The sequence below is a fragment of the Erithacus rubecula genome (genome assembly GCF_903797595.1).
Source record: "Erithacus rubecula genome assembly, chromosome: 14".
Taxonomy (NCBI): Eukaryota; Metazoa; Chordata; class Aves; order Passeriformes; family Muscicapidae; genus Erithacus; species Erithacus rubecula.
Window position 1 is genome coordinate 75,615 of NC_136666.1, and position 22,484 is coordinate 98,098.

The 22,484-nt window shown below is 41.0% G+C and overlaps 1 protein-coding gene across 6 annotated transcripts in view; it reads left to right on the forward strand.

The window, feature by feature from the left end:
- Positions 1 to 22,484, forward strand: part of USP3 (ubiquitin specific peptidase 3) — a 41,477-nt gene that overhangs the window by 15,230 nt on the left and 3,763 nt on the right. For all 6 annotated transcript variants that reach the window (XM_079317763.1, XM_079317764.1, XM_079317767.1 and 3 more), the window contains exons 3-14: positions 1,393 to 1,524; positions 8,145 to 8,228; positions 9,783 to 9,864; positions 12,004 to 12,086; positions 12,586 to 12,699; positions 13,357 to 13,470; positions 18,434 to 18,580; positions 20,364 to 20,470; positions 20,641 to 20,721; positions 21,395 to 21,513; positions 21,663 to 21,776; positions 21,894 to 21,961. In XM_079317763.1, coding sequence (XP_079173889.1) covers positions 1,393 to 1,524; positions 8,145 to 8,228; positions 9,783 to 9,864; positions 12,004 to 12,086; positions 12,586 to 12,699; positions 13,357 to 13,470; positions 18,434 to 18,580; positions 20,364 to 20,470; positions 20,641 to 20,721; positions 21,395 to 21,513; positions 21,663 to 21,776; positions 21,894 to 21,961 — 1,245 coding nt within the window. The remainder of the gene's footprint in view (positions 1 to 1,392; positions 1,525 to 8,144; positions 8,229 to 9,782; positions 9,865 to 12,003; positions 12,087 to 12,585; positions 12,700 to 13,356; positions 13,471 to 18,433; positions 18,581 to 20,363; positions 20,471 to 20,640; positions 20,722 to 21,394; positions 21,514 to 21,662; positions 21,777 to 21,893; positions 21,962 to 22,484) is intronic.

Below are 22,484 nucleotides of genomic sequence, written 5' to 3' on the forward strand. Positions count from 1 at the left end.
AAAATTGTGGTAAAGCCACAAGTTGGCACAGCTTATTTTGAGAGAAACAGCAACTATTCAGCTGAGACTAAAAATGGCTTAAATGTACTGCAGTGTAGTTTCAGACCTAAAGTTATTGTCATGGCATGTAGGAAGTAGCTGCCATCAGAATTCCTTCAGGCTTCACCTTGATGTCTGTATTAGATCAAATACACTAAATATATTGCAGAGGATTTATACAGTCAGTGCTGTTATTTATATGTCAGGATAATTGTAGAAAATGTGCTGCTGCATAAATGTTTGAGATACACATATTAATGGAGTAGTTAGTGTTGACATTTAGATAATATCCGAGATGTGAACGTGTTTTCATCTGTTAGGTAACATCTGTGCTGGTGCATCATTGAGTTTAGTGACTTTGTCTTTTAAGTGGATTGAATGAAGTCCAGGTTTTGTTTGTTTGATCTGGATAGCTCTAAGTGCCAGTTTTAATAAAGTGTCTCACAGAGTTTTTGACACGAATCCTTTTTTCTCTCTAAATAGAGAGAAAAATTTTTTTAATACAATTATACTTGGTGGGAACTCAGAGAGAGGAAGATGCTTAACAGTATGCCATGGTGTGCAATAAACAACTGAAATATTTTAATTGTTCCTAATCATAAAAAAATTACCACTGTCCACAAATGGCCTTTCTTATGTGTAGTTGGTAGGCACCAAGTCAGTTATTTATGCAGTTTGTCTTTCCAAACTGCTCCCATCCTTAGAATGGAAAAAAATTGAATGAGAAGATAAAATATACCTTGGGGCTCCTGCATTTCTAATGTCACTTCTTTTTTTTTAATTTAAGGTGCCTAATTTCCTATTTCTCAAACTTTGAGCATGCTCATTGTGTCAGTAAAAGAGCTGCAGGATTTTAGATTTCTTTTTCTGTTATGTAACCAGCAGCTCCAGAGCCCTTCCAAGTTCATGAACTCCATGACTGTCACATTAAATCATGCTGCAGAATGGGAAAGCTGAAAATGGGGGTGCAGCAGTCTGTCAAAGGGATCCCAAATACAAGTGCTGGGGGAAAAAAAGTAGAGCTGTAAGAAGAGTATATAGGAAAGCAGTACACTGTAACTGCACACTAGGTGTGGAAAAGGAGAGTTGAGGATTTTCTCAGTTGTGGAAGTGCATTAGTCTGTTAAGGGCACACATGCTGGGGTTTGGCCAAGGAGATGAGGGGCTAATTTGGACCACAAGAGAGAGTAAAAAGGGGGGAAACGCTGGAAATTTTGCTAGAGTTTTCACACAAGTGAGTTGCCCTTTTTAATGCCGGTGTAAATATTGGGTGCCTTTTTTATTCTTATTTTTTTAATGAATGTTGATCTGCTATTTAGAAGTATGAACTTCTTTCTTTTACATTTATTTCAGATATGTGAACGGCCATGCAAAAAAGCATTATGAAGATGCACAGATTCCTATGACCAATCATAAGAAAACAGAAAAGCAGGAGAAGATTCAGCATACTGTGTGTATGGATTGCAGTAGTTACAGTACATACTGGTAAGGGTTTAAACACTGCAATTTAACAACTTTTTATAAACTAGAAGGTGAAAACACTCTTGTGCAGCATTATGTTACACACATTTTTAAGCATTTCATCTTTTGATCTTCAGACCTGTGTCCTGGTTTGAAAGGACAGGTGTCTGCCAGTAAGGGCAGAAGTTTCCCTTTGGAATAGAGACTTTGGTTCCACTCCCCTCCCCCAAGTATTATGATTGTTTGAATCAAGGACTCTGAGGCAGAGATAAAGGGGGTGGGAATAACAGCTCTTTTACTAATATATCTAACTATACAAACAGAAAACAATAACAGTTAAAATTGCTAACAGAACGAAATAGGTAACTCGGTGTCAGTCCCTTTAGATGCAAGCACGCTGTCTCTGTGCTTAGTCCACAGCCCGGATCTGCTGAAGGGCAGGCGGGAAGCGGAGGCAGGAGGGAGGGGGGAGGGGCAGCAGCGGCCACGCCGGTCCCGGGCGGGAACGGGCTGGAGCGGCGGCTCCTCGCTCACTGTGTGTGTCTGGGGGATCAGCTGTGTCCGCAGAGGCAGGAGGCTGGAACGGGGCAGATGCAGGGCAGGTGGTCGCAGAGGGTCTGGCTCTCCTGTGCTCGGCCGCATGGCTGAACGATCCCAGGCGTTCTCCTCCGAGCTTGCCGGAAACACGAGTGCCCTCCCGGAAGCCTCAGAGGCCCCTCCGGGGCTGTCCCCACCCACCCCTTTGTCTGAACCCATCAGGGACCCTGGGTGTAACCCGGCCAGCTCCATTGGCATGATAATGGGAAAAAATTCTTACAATTGACACAGTAACAGAAAAACACTCAATCCCCAACAACCTGCCATTTTTGAACACTCCTTTTTCATGTGTATTGTAGCACTGGCTGTAACAAAACTCTCACATGTCAAATGTCTTAAACAGAAGAAACTTTTTGAAATAAGTGTTCCGGGGTTTAGAGATGCTTCTGTTTGCTTTGGAAACAGAATTCATTAATTGCAAAAGCTGTTTGGTTGTTGTTATTCCTTTCATCAAGCTGGTGAGCCTTTCACATATCCTTCATTTGTCAGGATTCAAAAACCAGACTATTACACTGTAATTCCTGCCCAAGAGCTCTGAACTTGAGCTTTGTTTGTGTGTGTACCTTCTGTGAGTCTGGGAAAGTGACAGATCCTGTTGAGAAGCAGCATCAAGTCTCTGGCAAGAGTGAGGAAAAGAATCAGAAATGTTGCTTCAAACAGCACAATGGCCTGGACTGATTGCTTCTGTGGGGTTCTTGCAGTGTGATAAGCACTGTTTAGGGAAACTTAATACTGATGCTACTAATGTTGGATTTCTCACTGTCCTTGTTCCCCAGAGTGCAATGACTGGGAGGCAGTGGGAAGCACTGCTCTTTGCCTCAGTATCCTCATCATCTTCCCCCTTGATCAAACCTATGCTTCCAGATTTGCAGGTGCTCTACAGTTTCCCATGTATAGTGTTACTTGTGCAGTGTGGCAAGCTGTGAGCAGTGTAAATCTCAGGGAAATCCCTGTTATGGTCTTGTAAAATTACTGGATATGTGACTCCTCTAACTGATATTTTGTTCAAGTAAAACCCCAGTTATGTGATTTCACCTGAAGAAATGTTGTTTGGAGCAACTGAAAAACTGCTCAGATGGTGCTGGAAGCAGCTTTAGGCATTTAAGCAGAGAAGAAGGGTTTGAGTAGCTTTGTGGTTGTCATGGTTTAACCATAACAGTGGTGTAGGGGAATTTTGCTTTTATTTGCATTTTATTTTAATGGCCAGCATTTTTATCTAGCCGTATGTGAATACATGAGAAAACAGTCAGGCTCTCTAAGGTGCACAGGTTGCCAGCATTGCAACAGCTGTGGGAAGCTAGTTTCATTTTCCCAATTAATACTGAGTATTACTGAGTATTATATTGAGCAGGTGAGTTCTGTGTTGTGGCTTTCTGTTTTGTTTGTCTTCCAGTTCATTCTGAAGGTAATAATCTGTGGAGGAATTTTAGCAGGGTGTTGGAAGTCTTTGATTCTATCGCCATTATAACAAATGGTGTTCCCAACTTGCTGAGGCTTGATGAGTTACAGCAGCAAGACTGAGCACTTTGCTGACCCTATCCCAAACATGGGAATGGGCATTGCAAAATCCCAGCAGCCAGGCTGGGGGTTGTGGGGTGTGTTAGTGATCCCAGCTGTGACCTGCACCTGCAGAGGTGTGTGTTTATGGGAGCACAGCAGGGAAGCAGATCAGCATGTGATGTCTTTCCTGCTCTAGTTGAGGCTGAGTCATCTGTGGATGAACTGGAACTAATCGTAGCCAGCTTTGCCGTGGGGAGTTCCTGTTGTGAGTAATTCACCAACAAGCTATAACTTCTATGCTAATGTGAAGCTGACCAAGTTTCAAAAGCAGTTTATCTTTGCTTTCATTTAGGATATTTCAGTTTTTTCCCACATGATTATCAGGGAAAGATACTGCAATTTGTTACTGCACTCAGTTGAAATGAGCACAGAAATTTAAAGATTAAGCAGAAGGCATCCAGATTAACTTTCCTCCCTTTATTCTGGACAGTGCTGTGGAGGCTGCTGTCAGATAGTGCTACCAGTTAAAGCAAATAGTTGGGTAAATTTGAGACATAATTAACTATTGTGGAGAGTGAGTAAGCTTTCAATAGCTTTGAAAAGGCTATTTGTGAGCTGCAGCGTAGACATGAATCCAGTAGACAGTGCTAAGGTTGTGCCATGGTGGTTCTTTTAAGTGAATTTTTATGTAAAGATGAATATTTTATGCTACTGGTGTGGACTGCCTCAATAATTTGAAAGTCAATAAAATACCATCCTAAATCTTAATTGAATTTTACTTTTACTGTAAAAATAATGCAGATACTTTGATGCAGTGCTGGCTTTTGCATTTTTATTTGCAGTTCTGTTTACTGCGCAAAGTTGGGTAGGATACCCTTATTCCATTTTTATCCTGTGGATCCCAATTTACTGTGTTCCTTGCTAGCATGAAAGCAGCAGTGAACCGGCTGTCTAAGAATGCAGCATTTGACCCTTTGCCTTCCTTTGGCCGTGCCATAACCTATCCTGCATTCTTTCCAGAGAGATTTGTCATTTTTTTACTCAGTCCTCCTATTCAACTTCTCAGTCTTACCAGTGGAAAAGTTGAGATAATTTGTTAATATTTTGTTATTAATGAGAATACAGCTCTCTTCTTGATTCTTTGGTCACTTTTGAGACAACAGATGTAGTACTAAACTCTCAGGCTAAATTATCTTTGAGACCTTAACTGCTGAGAAAAAGAGAGTCCTGAATCCCACTTTTTGGAGGTAATCAGCCTTTCAGCTAGTTTTAAAGTAATACATTCAGAGTTTGCAAAAAGTGCTGATCTTTTTTATCTTCAAACTATGATAGGGTGCTTTCTCATCCTGTGGGTTTTTTTGTGCACGAGAAGTAAAATGATAGGTGTAAGAACCCGCTTTTCTGAAAGAGGACTCTTGTAAATTGCTTTTTTAAATTCTCTTTTCTAGTGCACAGATAGTTGGCATGGGAGAAGAAAGGTTCCCCTGTTTGTATATTTGTGTAGTATGTTTCCTGTATTCATTTAATCCCAGACCCAGTTTGCAGCTCAGATTTCTCACCCATTGCCCTTATTTCTCCCCCATTATCCCTTATTGGGTGCACAGTGGTGTTGGGGTATTTGTGTGTTCCTGATTGGTGTAAAAATAACCAACTGTCAAGGGCTTAGAAAAATTCTTTTGTAGTCTCTGTGAAGATGGTTCTCTTTAAAAAACAAACCAGACTTACTGTGCTGGTGCCATGAGCATTGGAAGATGAGATTGCTTTGGTACTATTATCATACATTTTATCCAGACAGTAAAACTTGAGCTTTGTTTACTTGTATAAGATGTTGGCATAACTAAGGAAACCTGGGTTCTAGTCAGGGCTTTTAAACACAGCATGCTGTTCTGTCCCTCCTAGCACTGTAACAGCACCAAGCACTTGTGCTCCCAGAGCACTGCACACATTCACTGGCTCAGTGCCACTTCAGAAGCAAATGAAGCCAGGCCTTGGAGATAGCAAAGGTACTAAAAATAGAGTGTATAGAGGAAAATGCTGTGCTAAGCCACATAAGGGACCCTCTGCAAGTATAGAGTTTGTTCTGTATTGCTGCTCCTAAAGCATATTGTAGAGCTGCTGTATCCAACAAAGGTGTTTGTTAATTTGTAATGTAAGGGAAATTAACCCACAAACACCAGAGGTTTATGTCCAAAAAGGAGACAGAGGAATCCTTTTTGCTTTATTCGAATAAAGGGAGAGGCCATGGGGCATTCCCCTGGGATCTCTCGAATTTTTGGAGGACGCAGCCTCCCTTTTTATCCTATTTTCCAGGCCGCTTTTCCCTCTCTCTTTCCCCATTGGCTCAGGTAATCGAGAGGCACAGACTTCCCGGAACGCCTGACACCTGACATTCCCCTCTAATGTATAACCCTCCCTTTTAATTTTTAATTATTGTAGAATTCAGTATTCCCCCTCCCTGTTGCTTCTTTCATCTTCTGTTACCCAATTTTATTTACCAGCAAACCTACAGTTTGTTTGTAAAGGCAAATCTCTTTTTCCATTCATCAATCAGTGTAATCCCTCCCATTGTTTCTGTTATCTCTAGGTGCTAACTTTACCTACCAACAGATCTACAATTTGTTTGTAAAGACAAATGTAACATTCCCCTCAGTAATAAACCTAAGGATCACAAATTAAGCAGCTGTTTCGAATTCCATCTTCACATATAGGATGTACTTTCTCAGCAGTTTACCCTTAAGGGTGTGTGGGCTTAGCAAATTCAAGTTACTAAAACATATAAAGTACTTCTAAATCTGTTTACTTGGTTTATCCAAAATAGATTGGAAATAATACTGTTATTTCTACTAGTACTGCTGAATCCTCAGTATTGCAAGAGAGTTGGTTTAAAAAAACCTACCTGTTAAAAAGAGAAATATAAATTTGTCTTGATTCTCAGAGAAACTTACAATCATTTTTCCAGTGTTGGAAGGACCCTACTTTACTGGTGTATTTGGTTTTATTCTTCCATATTGGGGCAGGTGCTAAACTGATAAGTAAAAATAATGTTGATTGTGATATTCAGGGCATGGGAGCAATGAAATCATCTTTCAGCAGTAAGATCTCATAGAGGCTTTCAGTGAGCTTGTACCTGCTTCAGTGCCTGCTTTCTCAGCAGTAGCTCCTCCACATCAGTGGCAGAGTGACTGTGCTTGTGCAGCAGGGTGCCCCTGCTCAGGAGTCCCACCTGTGGCTTCAGCTGCCTGGGCTCCTGTCCCGAGGCAGTGGCAAGTAAGTGCGGGAGCACTTCATTAGGTCTGGAGGTGGCTGAAAAAGCTGACAAGGATTACCTAAGAGATGGCTGAAAAATAAGCACATTAACAGTCTTCTTCCCCCTCTCAAACTAACCCCGCTTGTGGCCATCTTTAAAAATGTAAAAAACAAAACAAAAAAACACCCCAAAAAACCCCCAAACTGGTAATTTTACTATTTTCTAGATCTTCTGTAAGTACCCATAGCTGCTGTGTGCATTGTTTGGATGTCTTGAGAGTCACGTTAATTTCTCTTCTTAGGGGCATTGTTCAGAGCATACTGAACACACTGACCTTAGGGCCTCCATTCAGTGGCAAGGATCTTCACTTTCTCAACTCTGTAGCCTTTTCAAGAATGTATTGTTTGAAGTAACACTGACAATACAGCAGATTTATGCAGCAAAGAGTGTTGTGAATTCCAGTTGTGCCTGAAGTCGGTGGCTTCATTAAATTAGGAAGCAAATGTGGATCTGTTCCAGCAGAGGAATAGCCTGAGGTGATGATGATGATGTATTTTGCATTTGAGTCACTCTTATGCCAAAGGGAAAGGAGAGACATAGCTACAGTCTGATATTAAACATATCCAAAGATAGTTTTCCTCACAGGACATGTTCACTTGCCTGCCAAAATTTGAAGCTATAATTTGATACTTCACAGTATGTACAGAAACTGATGAGTGATGGAATAATATTTGTGGTTAAGCACGAGGTGAAAGTTACCACAGACTTCTGGCCTGACTTTGGAAAACTCAAGTGATTTCTTAGTCCATCTTCCCTGGTGTTTTTTCAGTCGCACAGACTTTTATGTTTTGTAAGTATCTGTTCAGCACTTCAGGTTTCAGTGATAACTTTACAATGTTAAAATAGCTTAAAAATGAATAAAAGTTTTGTATTCTGCTTGCCAGAGGTCAATTGGTCTTTCCTGATGAATATGTGAATAGACTACCGAGTCTGCTTTTGGTTACACTGTTTCAGTTTTTGTTGTACTGGAATTCTGCCTTGGGCCAGGCAGTACCTCATGCTTTTGATTTCTAATAAAAATACAAAACTAGAAGAAAACCCATGTAATTAGCTGGTTCCTGTACCCTCTTCTGCTGGAGGGGGGTCTCAGAGGGAACCTACCTCAGTGGGAGGTGTTGTGTTCCCCAGTTCTCCTCAGTCTTTCACTGGATCCCCTTGGTGCTTCCCACACTGAGGCTTATGTGCTTTGATCTGTTTCACTGAGGTGCTTTGCATATTCTGAAAAATGTTTTTCTTGCAGTTATCGCTGTGATGATTTTGTAGTCAATGATACCAAGCTGGGCCTGGTACAGAAGGTCAGAGAGCACCTACAGAACTTGGAAAAGTAAGTAGTTTGTTTGCATCCAGAATGCCTTGGGCAGACTTGTAATAGTGCATCATTTAAGTAGTATTTGTTTCATATGTGCCTATGTATCTAATTATGTCTTAAGCCTTCTGGTCTGACACTGTGTTTAAAAACCTTCTCATCAGTGAGAAGCAGAGGTGCAGAACAAATGGATTTGATTGATCATGATCATGTGTCTTGTTTCTTATACAGCAAATCTTACAGAAGCAGCATATGATGATGCAGGAATTTCTACCTAACAATAATTCCTGTCTTTTTCCATAAAAATGAGAGAGATTTTTCAGAAAGAAATAAACAGTGTTGTCAGAGCTTTGTCAAAAAACCTGAATTAGCTTTTTTTATCAGTGAAATTCAAGAAGTTCAGGTGGAAGTAGTCTTCATATTAATTTTATAGTTTGCTAGCAAAAAGATTAAGCAGTCTTATGAATTTGGAACTGCACAGAAGAGACATTTTTTCCTTTACTTCTGTCTGGTGCTGTTCCATTGGAAAGCAGATAATCTGATTTGGGTGATGGATGTGCTGTGGCCAGTCCTTAGAGCAAAGAGTGCTTGCATGGTTGGCCTGGAAATCTTGCCTAATGCCAATGGGAAATACCTGTGCATTCAGTGCTTCCAAACACATCAGAATGCCCCTAAATTCCACATGGGACTCCTGCTAAGAAATGCTGTGATCTGGGCAAATGTCTGGATCCTCCCTGAGTTAAGTAGTGCATGGGTTACTTGGTAGGTCATATTAATGTTTTCATTTTTTTCCATCCTCTTTTGATGGCCTTGTACATAATGAGAAGTGAATTGGAAATGTCCAAGCCATCTAACTTCTTGGCAGGTGAAAGATACAGTGCAGTCTTCCGTTCTGTGTGATAGTGCTTTTGAATGGTTGGAGGGCTTTTTAATGAAAAAGGAAAAAAAAAAAGGAAAAAACCTACCAACCAAACACTGAAACAAACTGTGATTTCACAATCAAATTAGTGAGAATTTTTCATTTCATTTTTAATTGAGGGGCCATTAATTTCTGTTGATGTGTGAAAGACTAAGTGATTATTTTTGTAACTTAGTATGACACAAATGTTACAATTTTATGTATTTTTATTTAAGTAAGAAAAGTCAGCTATAATAAATAAGTGCTAATGTTCCACATATTCTTGATTTTTGATAACTTCATCCTGATTTTTTTTAAGTTGAATTCTTAAAGGCTTGGATGTTTCTCCTGACAGAAGTATTTAATTTCTTTGACCTAGGAAAAGGATTAATATTTTAGATGACAAGTGGATGCTAATAAGGCCACTCCTGAGGGCACACATGCACGCATCCCTGGGCAGAATATGCTGCATGAACTCCCTGGTAGGCCATGGGGCTGTGCCCTGAGAGAGGTGCAGCCAGTTTCAGACTGCAGCAGTGGGGAGCTTGTTTGCTTCAGTGACAACTGGTGACAGATGGAATCACTCTGTTGAACATGAGTTGATTTTCTCTGGTCCAGTCCACATAATACGTTGTTTTTGTGGTAAATAACTGCTTTTAATTGCTTTCCAACAGTTCAGCCTTTACATCAGACAGACATAGGAAAAGAAAACTATTGGAAAACTCACCTCTGAACAGCAAGTTATTGAAAGTAAATGTAAGTATAACAGATCTGGTACAGTGAGTTCAAAGGGTTTTTGTAAACCTGCTGAGGTTTACAGTTGGCCTAGGCCAAGATTCTGCTTGGTGCACTTCAGCATCTTCTGGCCACACACCTAAAAAATCCCCTTCACACACAAGCATGGCTGATACGCTGCTGCATTTCTGTTGATGTAGACTCTGAGCTTTCCTGGGCTTTAGAAGGGTTTCATGTCAAGATGGAGCATTGCTTTTCTGAGCAGGCAAGGGGCTTTTGTCTTTTTTTGGTGTTTTGGTTTTTGTTCTCCCAAGTGCAGAAGGCAAAGGAGGAGGTGCACTCTTTTGAGGGGGGGGGTAAGAGTAATTATTAGGAAAAAGTAAAAAATGTTACCAGTTTAAAAAAAATTGCTTAGTATAACTTGCTTTCAAGAGAAACTGTGGGCTATTTTTAAGCTTTTCTTCTCCTTGTTTCATCTTCCTGCTATTTTAACTTCAGATCTGCAGGGTAGCACCCAGGAGAGGAGGATCCAGCCCTGGCTAGATAGCTTAAGGGCTGCAACTTTTCTTCCAGGCAAAGAATGTCCTAAGTCAGATGTCTCCTTTTTACAGATTGGATAAAGGCAGTTTCTTATTTTCATAATTTCTCCCCGAATTTGAGGGTGGAGAGGGGAGATACTGACCCAGCTGTATTCAACTGCTTCATTATAACCCTTGGGAAAATGGGAGAGATGGAGCACAGCTGCTGGGCTGTGGGACAGCAGTGTCACCAAAGGGAGCTGGAGCATCAGCTCCTTCAGCCATAGGAATGAGGGGACATGAATGTGACTAAGAGCCTGGGGTGGAGCAGAGCAGTTGGTTGCTGTTTGACGAAGTCTGGAAAGTTTTAGTTACTTTACAAAATGGGCTACTGCAGTCAGTTTAGGGATGTCTAGATGTGTTGTTGTACTATCCCAATCTTGCAGAGATTGAGGAAGCCTGGAAGAAATAGTGGGGCTTTCTTGCTATGGCAGTACACAGCATCATTGTCTGGAAAGTTCAAAGCCAGTAAAAACCAGAAGAAAAAATCCAGGCAGTATTTAGGTAAGGACAAGACAGAATTAGAAAGCATGAACTAAACACTTACTTTATTCTTCCTACTCTGTGCTGTTTTGTCAGTTTTATTAATACTTCAATATTGCCTCTAACAACAGATTATCTTTTTATTATTGGCATGTTGAATCCTTATCTTGAACTTCAAGTTGCTGTGTCCGTTAGTGCTGTGGTGCTTGGGGCAAGAGTGAGAAAAAAATGTGCTCAGGACACTGTGGTGTTTGCACTTCGAGATACTAAAAGATAGATTTTATATTCTGTTAGAACAATGAAGTGTGCCCAGAAATTTGATGAACTTCCAGTGTGGTATTTTGCAGACAGTGGAATGTGTCCAAGTGTTGCAGATTCTAGAATCATAAATATAACGTTGTCCACATTTTTCTTCTCTTTTCTCCCCACCCACCCTGGAGATAATTTGACAAAAAGCAAGCTCATCTGTGGGTTCATTGTTCTAGGCTGTAAATGGTGTGTATTTTGCTTCTCTTTTTTCAACTCTTTGCCTTTTCTTTGCACAGTCTAACTTGACTGTTTATTTCCCAAATAAATGATGTTGGCTTGTCTTTCAAAAATCCTTCTGGCCACCACCAAATCCCACTAAGACTCAGACTAGTGCTGATGACTTAAAAACAGCCTGGAGGTGGCCACACTGTGCATACTAGACATGGGAAGAGATGGATGAGGATTAGTACTTTGATTTTTCACAGGCATTGTAGGGAAATTGCTGTCCAGTTCTCAGTGGACACTATTGGAGTGTGAATGTTTAACATATATACACACAAATCCTTGACCATAAGAGCTTATGATTAACTCTGTGTTGTCCTATTCTAATTTTATTTGCACAGGAAAAGATGTGGTATGATCTTCTCTTGACAGGAATGAGTAAGGAACAGTTTTCATGTCAAGATGGAGCTTCAGGGCAGTTGGAGCTGCTGAGGTGGTTGCTTTGGCTTTGCAGCTCAATGTAGTTGGTTATTGTTTGGTTTTGTGCTGATCCAACAATGATGACTCTGGAGAGGGGAAGTGGGGGACATTGATATACATTTCTTTAACCTAGCTGTCCTCATTCTAGGGAAGCACCACTGCCCTTTGTGCCACAGGCCTTCGGAACCTGGGGAACACTTGTTTCATGAACGCCATCCTGCAGTCGCTCAGGTACTTCCCGCAGCTTCCACCCCTCTGGGTGCTGCAGCGTTGGGCAAGGCAGTTTGGCAAGTTCCCACTGGATTTGCAGGAGTGAGTGTGCATGCGTCAGTGAGGTTGTGTTTAATGGTGTGAGGCACATGCTGTGATGCAGCATTCCAGAGGAAAGCTTCCATGTTCTGGGCAGAACAGGAGAGTGCTCCTTCACTGCCCAGGCCGGTGCAATACGTTCCGTTCCTCAGCAGGTGCAAGTCTGGATCGGTAGGAAATGATAGCTCAGTCTGGCAGGGTATCTCTTAGTCAAAGCAGAGCCAAAATGTAATGATTTTAGGAAGCTGGGATGACGATGGTATTTGCAGGTCTGCTCAGTAACTGACACAAGGTATTTGCTAGTGTTTCTTGTCTCTTGAACTGTTTGTGATTGCCATCCTGTATCACTGCTTGAGGTGGTGCTTATGCATTTCAAAGAACAAGCTCTTTAAGGATTTCATTCTTACTTCCTTTTTCCTAGTAACATTCAGCAGTTTTGCTGTTACTTCAAGGAGTTGCCTGCGGTGGAGCTGAGGAATGGGAAGACAGCAGGGCGGCGAACTTACCACACCAGGAGCCAGGGAGATAACAATGTGTAAGCTGTGTGTGTCTTGTGAGCTCTGAGCTGTGCTGGGAACAGCCAGTGTGGGCTGCTGGGGCCACAGACACTTGATATTGCACAATTCACAGGGGACAGGGGCACAGAAGAATAGCTGTCTCAAAGAGAGAAAGTCATACCACTTGCAGCTTGCTGTTACAGGTCTGATGCTGCAGGGAGAGGCAGCCAGGTAGTACTGGAGTGTGACATGTTATATCATGTTAAGAAATCCGCTTGATATGTGCTGCAGACATTATGCTTGAATTCCAGCTAAAATAGGGTAATGGGGACGTGACTGCAAGTCAACCTACTGCTACTACTACAAAAAATTCAGGAGTAGATTCATGATCTGTGGGTTGTTTGACCAAGTGTTAAAGGGATGATGGTAGCAGAATCTGCACTAAAATGGCAAATAGTGCATAAGTGTTCACATGAGTCCTAAATATATGAAATGTAATTTTTCTAAGCTCTATGTCTTCAACATTATTGTTAGCATTTTGGACCAAGGAACTTTGAAACTACTGAAAAGGAAATTTACCCAGTCATTACAGTCTTAACCCAGCTAATTTCTGATACTTTTTCCATTGAACAGGTAAAGCTCTAAGACTTGTAACACAAACCCACATTAAACACCAGCTCTTACTTTCTTTACAGTTCACTTGTGGAAGAATTCAGAAAGACACTCTGTGCTTTATGGCAAGGAAACCAAACAGCATTTAGTCCAGAGTCATTATTTTACGTTGTTTGGAAAATAATGCCGAATTTTAGGTAAGTTTTGGGTTTTTTTTTTAAATAACAGAATTCTTGATTTCAACCACATTGCTGGAGTCCTACTCTAAAATGGGCTGCATCCACACGAGGCACTCAACTCAGCTTTCCATATGCTTTCAGATGTGCTTTGAAAAGGATCTTTGCTTTGATCAAGTTTTCTGTTCATTAGTACTGCTTGTTTTTTTCCTTCTACCACATGGTAGCAGTGTCAGAGAGGACAGATCTCAAATAAGAAAGAGTGGTAGTTGTACCTTTGAGTTAGTGCTCTGGAAGAATCGACCTATTCACTGGTAGGTAAGTGCCAAGTGCAGGGTGTTGACAGAACCCAGGCTTGGCTGCAATAACACAATGATGTAATCAGATTTAAAAAGATACAGCACCTGCAGGCCAGTGCAAACATACTGGCTGAAACTTCCTTGATTCTCTCAAAATACAGTAGTCAGCAGCTGGATGTATTAAAAGGACTATAAGAGAAAAATCCTGTGCATAATAAGCATTTTGGGCCCATACTGACAAAACAGACGAGAAAGGGAAAAAGGTTACCTAAGTAAACCCAAGTATTGTTCCTCTCCAAGGTTTTCCCTGTCCTGGCCCCTGAATCTCTTTCAAAGGAGAAACCTGTTAGGATTTATTGTGATGAAGGTAAGTTACTGTTGTAGTTTAACATAGTTTGGTTTTTAGTTAAGGAAAAAATCTGCCAACTACTGAAATAATTCCCTATAAAAACCTTAACAGCTTCCTTCAGACCTGACAAAACCAATCAGCTAGCTAATTTTAAATATTAACACCCTATTAAACCACTTAAAACAGCTAGATATGCCTCTGTGAAATCACTTCAAACAACATAATCCTGTTCAGAAGTGCAGAAACAGCTGAAACCAACACCATGTGCTTCTGCAGCCACTGCCTGGCAGAAACCATGTGACCAGCAACAAAAAGCCATTTCCTAATGCAAAGCCCAAATAAAATTAACTCTTTCAGTGCTATAAAATTCCATTTAAAAACAAACCTGTGAGCACCACTTCTCTCAATTAAAGAAAAAGTGAAAGCACAGAAAAAGAACAACAAAAAGACACCAACATCAATTTTTAAAAAGCGCGCAAAACCAAATGAGAAAAAAATTTAAAAATGCCTTAGTGTTAAGCTAAAATTCTTATAAGGCTATGTTAAAGATATAATTAATGCATCAGACTCTTTTTCCCTGTAACTCATTAAATGCATTGGAGAGGTGTAGTGTTCTAACCACAGTCATGATCAGGAGCGCCACTACTAAAGCCAAGCAGATGTCAAAGAAGATGTGATTTGATGAAAAGTTTAAATAGAGAGAAATAAAAGTGGTGAAAAACCTTGCCTAGGGATAGAAGAAGAAGACTTCTTTTTTCCAAAAATCAATGAAGAAAACTTTCATTTCTATACTAGAACAGCTCATCCTTAAAACTCCTCCCCAATAAATTGAAATGACTCATGGTAGGAGTCATGAAAAAAACTATCAAACACAGGAGAAACTTCAGGATTGTAAATTTCCATGTGGCTGCTATTCATGAAAATTTAAACCATGAAAACTGTTTCTTGTGAAAAAGTCTACATGACATGGCAAGAAAGACTCTTCTCCCTAAGTGGACGAAATAAAGATATTTCAAAAGTAATAAACTGACTGAAAATAGCAAATCTTGTCTCTTTATGTTGTAAGAGAGAAAAGAAAGAAGAGCTGGAGGGAGAAGTGTTTTGAAGGTTTATTCCAATTGCTTACTATTTTTCTTTTAGTTCTGTTGATAAATTTTCCTTTATAGCGTTTAAAGTTTGGAGCCTGCTTTGCTCTCCTACTAATCCTTATCTCGCAGCAAAAAATGAATAATTCTAGTGAGTGCGCTGGCATTTGGCCAGCACTGGCCGTCACTACATTAACTGGGATGTTAAATGAAAAGCTCAGATTGGTGAACTGGAACCACCACAGTTGCTCCATGTTCTCAGATAGTAAAGATGTTCTTTTACCTGTTGCATCTCCAGCAGTGCTGAAAAGATGCTGTGAATACATCTGCTCAATCTGTTTATTCTGTTCTTCACCCTGCCAGTTATGTTTCATTTGGCTTATGAGAATCAAGGAAGTTTTACACCAGTGGTTGCAAGCAGTGACCAAAATATTATAGGCAAACAAACATCATCCCTTATGTCTTTGGTCAGTTTCCCTATTAGCGCCTTCTCTATAATTCTTGTTAGACCAACTGAGGAACCTGTTCCTTGAAGTTCCTCAAGCAAATTTTCAGCACTTTGGATTCTATCATGGTTTTTAAAAGAATAAGTGCTGTTTGTTGGGGTTCTCCCTCTTCCCTGTTTATTCCCAGTTTTCTGGGGCCATGTCCACCCTTAATGGATAAGGGAACCCATAAAATCAAATGGAGAACAGAGTCAGCTGTTTTTAACAGTCTATACTCCCATATGATCCAGGGAGAAAACTGGAATTTGTTCAGTGCTTAGTTGAACCTTATAAAAGCCAACAGTGCTGAAATTTCATTTGTGTCCTGTGTGCTCCTGGGAGATGGGGAGGAGGCAGATGGATGGATGTCTTGAAGAGCAGCCTGCTAGCAGCAAAGCAGCCACTTTGGGTGTGCTTGTGGAGCCTGAAGTGCTAAGGCAGGGGAGGAGCAGCTGGAAATGGGTTCAGTTGTTTTATTCCAATGAGATGGCAGTTGTTGAAGTGAAGGACTGTGAGTGCTGCTCTCCCTGAGTAGGGTTAGAGAAGCTGCTGCTGCTGCCCTCTGTGCCCCTCTGCCTCTCAGTGCTGCAGGGAGCAGATAATACCATTTGTAGTTACTGCAAGCACAACTGCAGAGCCTCTGGGCTCTCCTGCTGCTGTGCAAGTCCTGCTCCCTGGATGCTGCAGTGCTGCATGCCAGGGCGGTTCTGCAGCCTCAGGCCAATTTGCAAGATGTGTATTTTGCTGATTTACTGCTATATAAATAGTCTGCTCTATTTTCCTGGTAACTGATCCTCTTTATATCCTATCCTCTTGCCACTGGGAAAAAGAATGTTGAGGGTGAACTTGAATTGCTTCAGGTGGACAGACATCAGTTTGGTTTCACAAGCAGACTGTCAGAGTAACTGTGCTTTTTGCTGAAGGGCTTTAACAACATAATTTATTTTAACCAGTGCATTGTCCATATCATCATGTCCTTTTAAAGATCTGTATCTATAATTATGCTTCTTAACAAATCTGAAGAATTTTCCATCTATAATTAGCATGCTTATATGCAAGTATAAATGCATGCACCGGGAGAACAGCCAACAAGGTAGAACAATTCCAGAGGTTTATTTGTTGCAGAGCAAGTGTGCCAAGCTTTTTTATGAGGAATTTCATGTCGAAAAAGTGTCTGAAGCAAAGACTTTCCATAAATTTAATATTTGTCTGTTTAATGTGGTTGCTTATGTGGTTACTGAAGAAATCTGTATTCAGTAAAGTAAGCAAATCCTGTGTTACCTTAGCAGCTTCAAAGTGGTGTGCAATTAACATGCAGCTTTGAAGCAGAGTTTGGTTTTACTACTTTGTTTTAACAAATGTGTAATTACTTTCCAACTTTGAGACAGTAAGTCCTATTTTTGGCTGTACAGGACTGTGGCCTGTTGAAGCACAGTAGTTTCTGTGTGCTGGGTTTTCTGTTGTAAAAGATAGGCAGTGCTGCCCATGTGTCTCTATACAGACTCCTTGATTTTTTTTAAAGCTGATGGTTTGGAAAAAAGCATTACTGTGATCCTAGAATATGAAAATTTTTATTTTTGCTCTGTTATCTCCTAGCAGTACTCTGATGGGATGCATCTGTGTTCCTCACTAAGCATATCAGCCTCACATTGCATATTTCTGTTGCAGTGAGTCCCTCAAAATTTCTCTCTACCTCTGGGTATTCTGCCATGAGTCTTACAGGATTTTCCTTCCCCTGAGCACTCACATTAAAAACCCATTTATTTCTCTCCCAGACATTCCTACCTGACAGTTATTGCCAGCACTTAGGTGGAGAGGGGAGGCCTGATGAAACAACTTGTGGGAATGGACAGGAGGTGGATGGGAAGGCAGCTCTTGCTGTGTAGGGATTTCTGTAGCTTAGGCCTACAATGACCTGCACATACTTAACGTCAGTGCTGCACAAAGCTTTCAGTGTTTTCACTATGTATTCTGTCCTGCTTTGTCTCAGTGTGCAACTTAATGGCAAGTGAACAGCAGTTTTTTGTTGAATTTGATGCATGATTTAGCTTAAATAACTTAAAAAGCACATTTTACCCTGATGGCTTCTCTGTTCCATTTGGTAAGGTTTGTTAGTGGTGAAATAATAATGGTGATTGAGCAGCATTGCTGCTGATGGCACAGCGCACATGAGGCTGGAGCCTTGTCCTACCAAATTCAAATGCTCAAGAGATGCTCTGAATACCCCATTACCTCCCTCTCCCAGAAAAATGAGTTGCGCAGGGGAGGTGTGCAGCTCTGAACATGGCTGTAAATCTTGTCCGAGAAGAAATGGTTCTCTCATCGTAATTATTTCAGACTTTATATTGATGCTGAAAGATGCATGCGGAAAACAAACCTAGAGACTAAATTCCTGCCTTTTTCAATGAGGAGACTAAACAGACACATACTTGTACCTGCCAAAGCAAGTGGGATCAGTGACTGAACGAGAACCACTAAAAAATACTGACTCTGCACTCCACATGAACAATAGATTTTGTGGTGTTCTTCTTTTGAATCTTACCGGGTTTGAGATTACAATACGTTGACCCTGATCTGTGGCAGATTCAAGTAGGGACAAATAGTGCCCTGTCTGAATGTGATCAAAGCAGTTCTGCTGAGGCACAAATCAACCATAGTCAATACCAAAGGAGATGGAAAGTCTGCAAAGGTTTTTTTCCTGTGACCCTGGTGCTTGCTGTGTGTTGCCACTAAAACAATTTTTTTGTTGTTTCCTTTTGTCTTAAGGGGATACCAGCAACAGGATGCCCACGAGTTCATGCGTTATCTTTTGGACCATCTACACCTGGAACTCCAGGGTGGCTTCAATGGTGTTTCACGTTCAGTAATCTTGCAAGAAAATTCTAACCTGTCTGCAAGCAACAGATGTTGCATGTAAGAGGTGGTTTTTAATTTCTTCAAATGTGGTGGCTCTAAAATTTCAGGTTCAGGGTGCTTTGTTTTAAGTTTTCTTCAGTGCTGCTAACTTTAGGGAGTGCAAAACTGCAGGCTATAAAGATGAGCATTCTGTAGGATCTGTGCCCCTTCAGAAGGAAGTGTCTTACTTAGAATCAGCGGTTTTCATAGATGTGAGTGAGCACACAGCCGAAGTTGTGAAGACATTTTAATTCTGTAGTCTTTCAGAAATAAAAACCTCTATTTTCTATACCCCACAGAATTCTTCCTTCTCCCCAGACAATGTCATTGTCTCAGGGTGATAGACAGCCTGAACGCTGCGGGAGTGAAAATGACGGACAAGGATTTTGATATTTAAATTACCAGCAGACCTCCTGCATTAATGACCAAGTAGTGGAGTTATAGCTTGAAGTCAGTTTTCCTGGAGATGATCTTGTGTATCACTTGACAGTTACAGTTGGTGCTTTTTTCCCTGCATAATTTTAATTTTCATGCTACTATGTGCCTTGAAACAGGTGTAATTTGGGTGTTTCACTCCTTTTCTGTACTTCTCAAAACCCTGGTTTTTCTGACCTCTGTCCTAGCTGTGTTTTCTCTCAGATTGAAACTCTGAGAGAGAGAGAGAACTTTTATTTGCTTTAGGAAGGAAAGTTGTCAGATCAGCCTGCACATTTGGTCCCTAAGTCCTTGATTCCCTACACAAAACTTGAGTTTGAGTTTTCTCTTCTATACTGATTAGAACAGAGTAAGCAGGCCTGAGATGCAGGTTTTATAGATGCTTTGTTAGGGAAAGCCTAGAGTTCAGACTGTGCTCTTTACTGCATTTATGTTATGTTGCTGATGCTTAAAAATCCTCCAGAAGAATCTTAAAATATCTGTAGAATTGACATTTATTTGAAATCTAAACCAATTTTGTTTTGTCAGTATTTTGAATGCCAAAATCCAAGGAGAATTTAACCTTTGTTCACCTATCTGCTGTAATTTTTTCTGCCCTTCTGGCCAGGGCACTTTACTGCTTCCAGGAAAGCAGTAACTAGGTTGTGAGTGCTCTCTTCTTGTGTACCAGTTCATTTAAGCAGATATTTCCTTCTGCTCAGGAAGCAGCCAGATGAGCTGGAAAGAGGTAGGTGGAGTGAGCAGGCAAGGAACACACAGGTTTCTGCAAGCCTTAGTGCTGTATAGTAATGTAACTTAAATTTTTTTGTGTAGTTTTTAAATTGGACTATGAGAAGCATAAAATTACATAATCTGCTAAAAAAAATAAGTAGGAGAGAAATGAAAGCTTAGAGAACAATGCTGATCTTGCACATTGTTTATCATGTCCTAATGCAGCTTAAGCTGTCATTTACAGTGAAGTGCAGAAATGTGCTCAAAGAAGTCAAAAGTACATATAAGAAAGGGTATAGAGTTAAAACAAAAATATGCTTGACCTACCTAAGAAGAAAGAATTTTTGTTTCAGACAAAGGCTTAATTGCAGGGTTAAAATTCTCGACCTGTGTAAGCATCAGGGACAGCTCCACTATAGAAATGCACCACAACTCTGACAGTTTGAGCAACTGCTTTGAGTCCACCTTTCCTTAGGTCCAAGATGAAGCAGTGTTGGCACCACAGGTGTGATGTGCCCCTGGGCAGCTTCAGGGCCCGTTCTGCCTGGAGCACCCTGGAGCAGTCCCTGTTCATCCTGTGTTTGGTGGGAGCACCAAACACAGGACAGGTGTTGGGAACATGGCTCACTGTACTTCTCTGATGTGCTTTGTCTAGAAATGGAGCATCTACTGTTGTCACTGCCATTTTTGGAGGCATTCTTCAAAATGAAGTCAACTGCCTAATATGTGGGACTGAATCTAGAAAGTTTGACCCATTCCTAGGTAAGGTACTACCTCCTGTGTTTCAAATGCCTTGTGACTTAGAGCAGAAAATCAAATCTGAAGCTTGACATATTTAGATGTCACATGACAGACCCAGAGTTTCAGCCTGAAAATACCAGGCATTGTTCTATTCAACCCTAATTTTGTTTTTAAAATTGTTGCTTTTCTAGACCTTTCACTAGATATTCCAAGTCAGTTCAGAAACAAACGTACTAAAAGCCAGGAGAGTGGACCAATGTGCACGCTACGAGGTAAGAGTGCCTGCCTGATGAAATCACACCGGGCCTCTGAGGATTTTCTTTCTAGCCAGAGCATTTCTAATGTACTTCACTCTTGCCAGACACTGATGTGCAGTGTTACCTGTGGGTGTTTGCTGGGGTCTGTCCTTGGAAGCGTGGGCTGTGCACACAGTGAGGGTGGCTCCTGGGGGTTCTGCATTTAAAATACATCAGTGCAGTCCAGCAGGTCAGGCATCAGTGCTCTTACTGACCTTGGTTTTTACAGGATGGTAGTTTTTACATATGTCTGAATAGACTTGCTGAAAATCATGAAATATTCAACAAAACCCTGTTGTTGTGTCTGGTCTCTTTCTACCTAAAGCCAAACAAGCTTTAAAAGTTGAATATTCTATGTTAGAAAGCAATTTATCTTTGAAAGCAGTTGTGCTGAATGTTGGATGGAATCTTGTTTAGAATATGGAGATTTTGTGAATGCCTGGTTTATTTTTTTCTTTCAAACTAACTGCTTTCAGGAATAGAGAAAGTTACATGTTACAACATGTTATTGCATTAAAACATTATTACACTGGTTTTTTGCTGCTCAGATGGATACAACTAGAATGGCTGCAGCAGATAAGTGCACCTTATTACTGTATTTGTTGTATTTCATGTTACAAAAATCACTTGGTGGTTCTGCTTTTCCTAGATTGTCTTCGCAGTTTTACAGACCTGGAAGAACTTGATGAGACAGAGCTGTACATGTGTCACAAATGCAAAAAGAAACAGAAGTCCACCAAAAAATTCTGGATTCAGAAACTACCAAAGGTTTGTATAAGCATGAGAAATTACAGTGTGAAACACTGTCAAAGGAAATAATGGTTCAACCAAGACCTCTCCTTCCCCATGGATACTGCAGTGTCCAGCATGAGCTCAGCCCCCTCCTCTAAGGCACCTTTTGTAATGTGCCCCTGCAGGTGCTATGCTTACACTTGAAACGCTTTCACTGGACAGCGTATCTGAGAAACAAGGTTGATACCTATGTTGAATTTCCCTTGCGAGGCCTAGACATGAAATGCTACTTGTTAGAGGTAAGAAAACCTACTGATGCCTCCTGCAGGAATTTGTTCCATGACATATGCCTTTCTTACAAATTACAGTGGGTGCTACTGAGATCTGAAGAGTTTTCTGGTTTTTTCCTACCACAGCCTGAAAACAGTGGCCCAGAGAGCTGCCTGTATGACCTCGTGGCTGTGGTGGTGCATCATGGCTCAGGGTGAGTACAGGATCCAGGTGTGTCTTCCTGGCACACCTTCTCTCACTCGGGTAATGCAGAGTTCATGAAGGGCTTTCTGTCTCCAGGGCCTGCATTTTAATTGGGGGAAATAAGCTGCAGTTTATAAACTGGCAGGGAGCTAAGCTGAATTAATTTTGATAGATCCGATAAAGTAGGGCCTGTGAACGCCCCTGGAAGCCTTTGGGGTTACATGTGTGAGATGAAATGAAAATAGTCTAACGCCTCTACTAATGAAAAGCCTTAAAACCAAGAGGAGTCAGGGGACCTTCCAGAAATTACTGCCTTATTTTGGAATTCTTACTACAAAACGGGACTGTTTTTTCCTCTTTTATTCATGTTGGAAGCTGCATTTGCATTTCTGCTCAAGAAGTATGTGAGCATGCTTGGAACAATGGCAGCCCAGAGATAAGTATGGTGAAAGAGATCATCACCCATTGCCTTTCCTGCCACAGCAGTGAAGGCTCACTCAGGGCTGCTGCTGTGCATATTTGGAAGTAAAGTT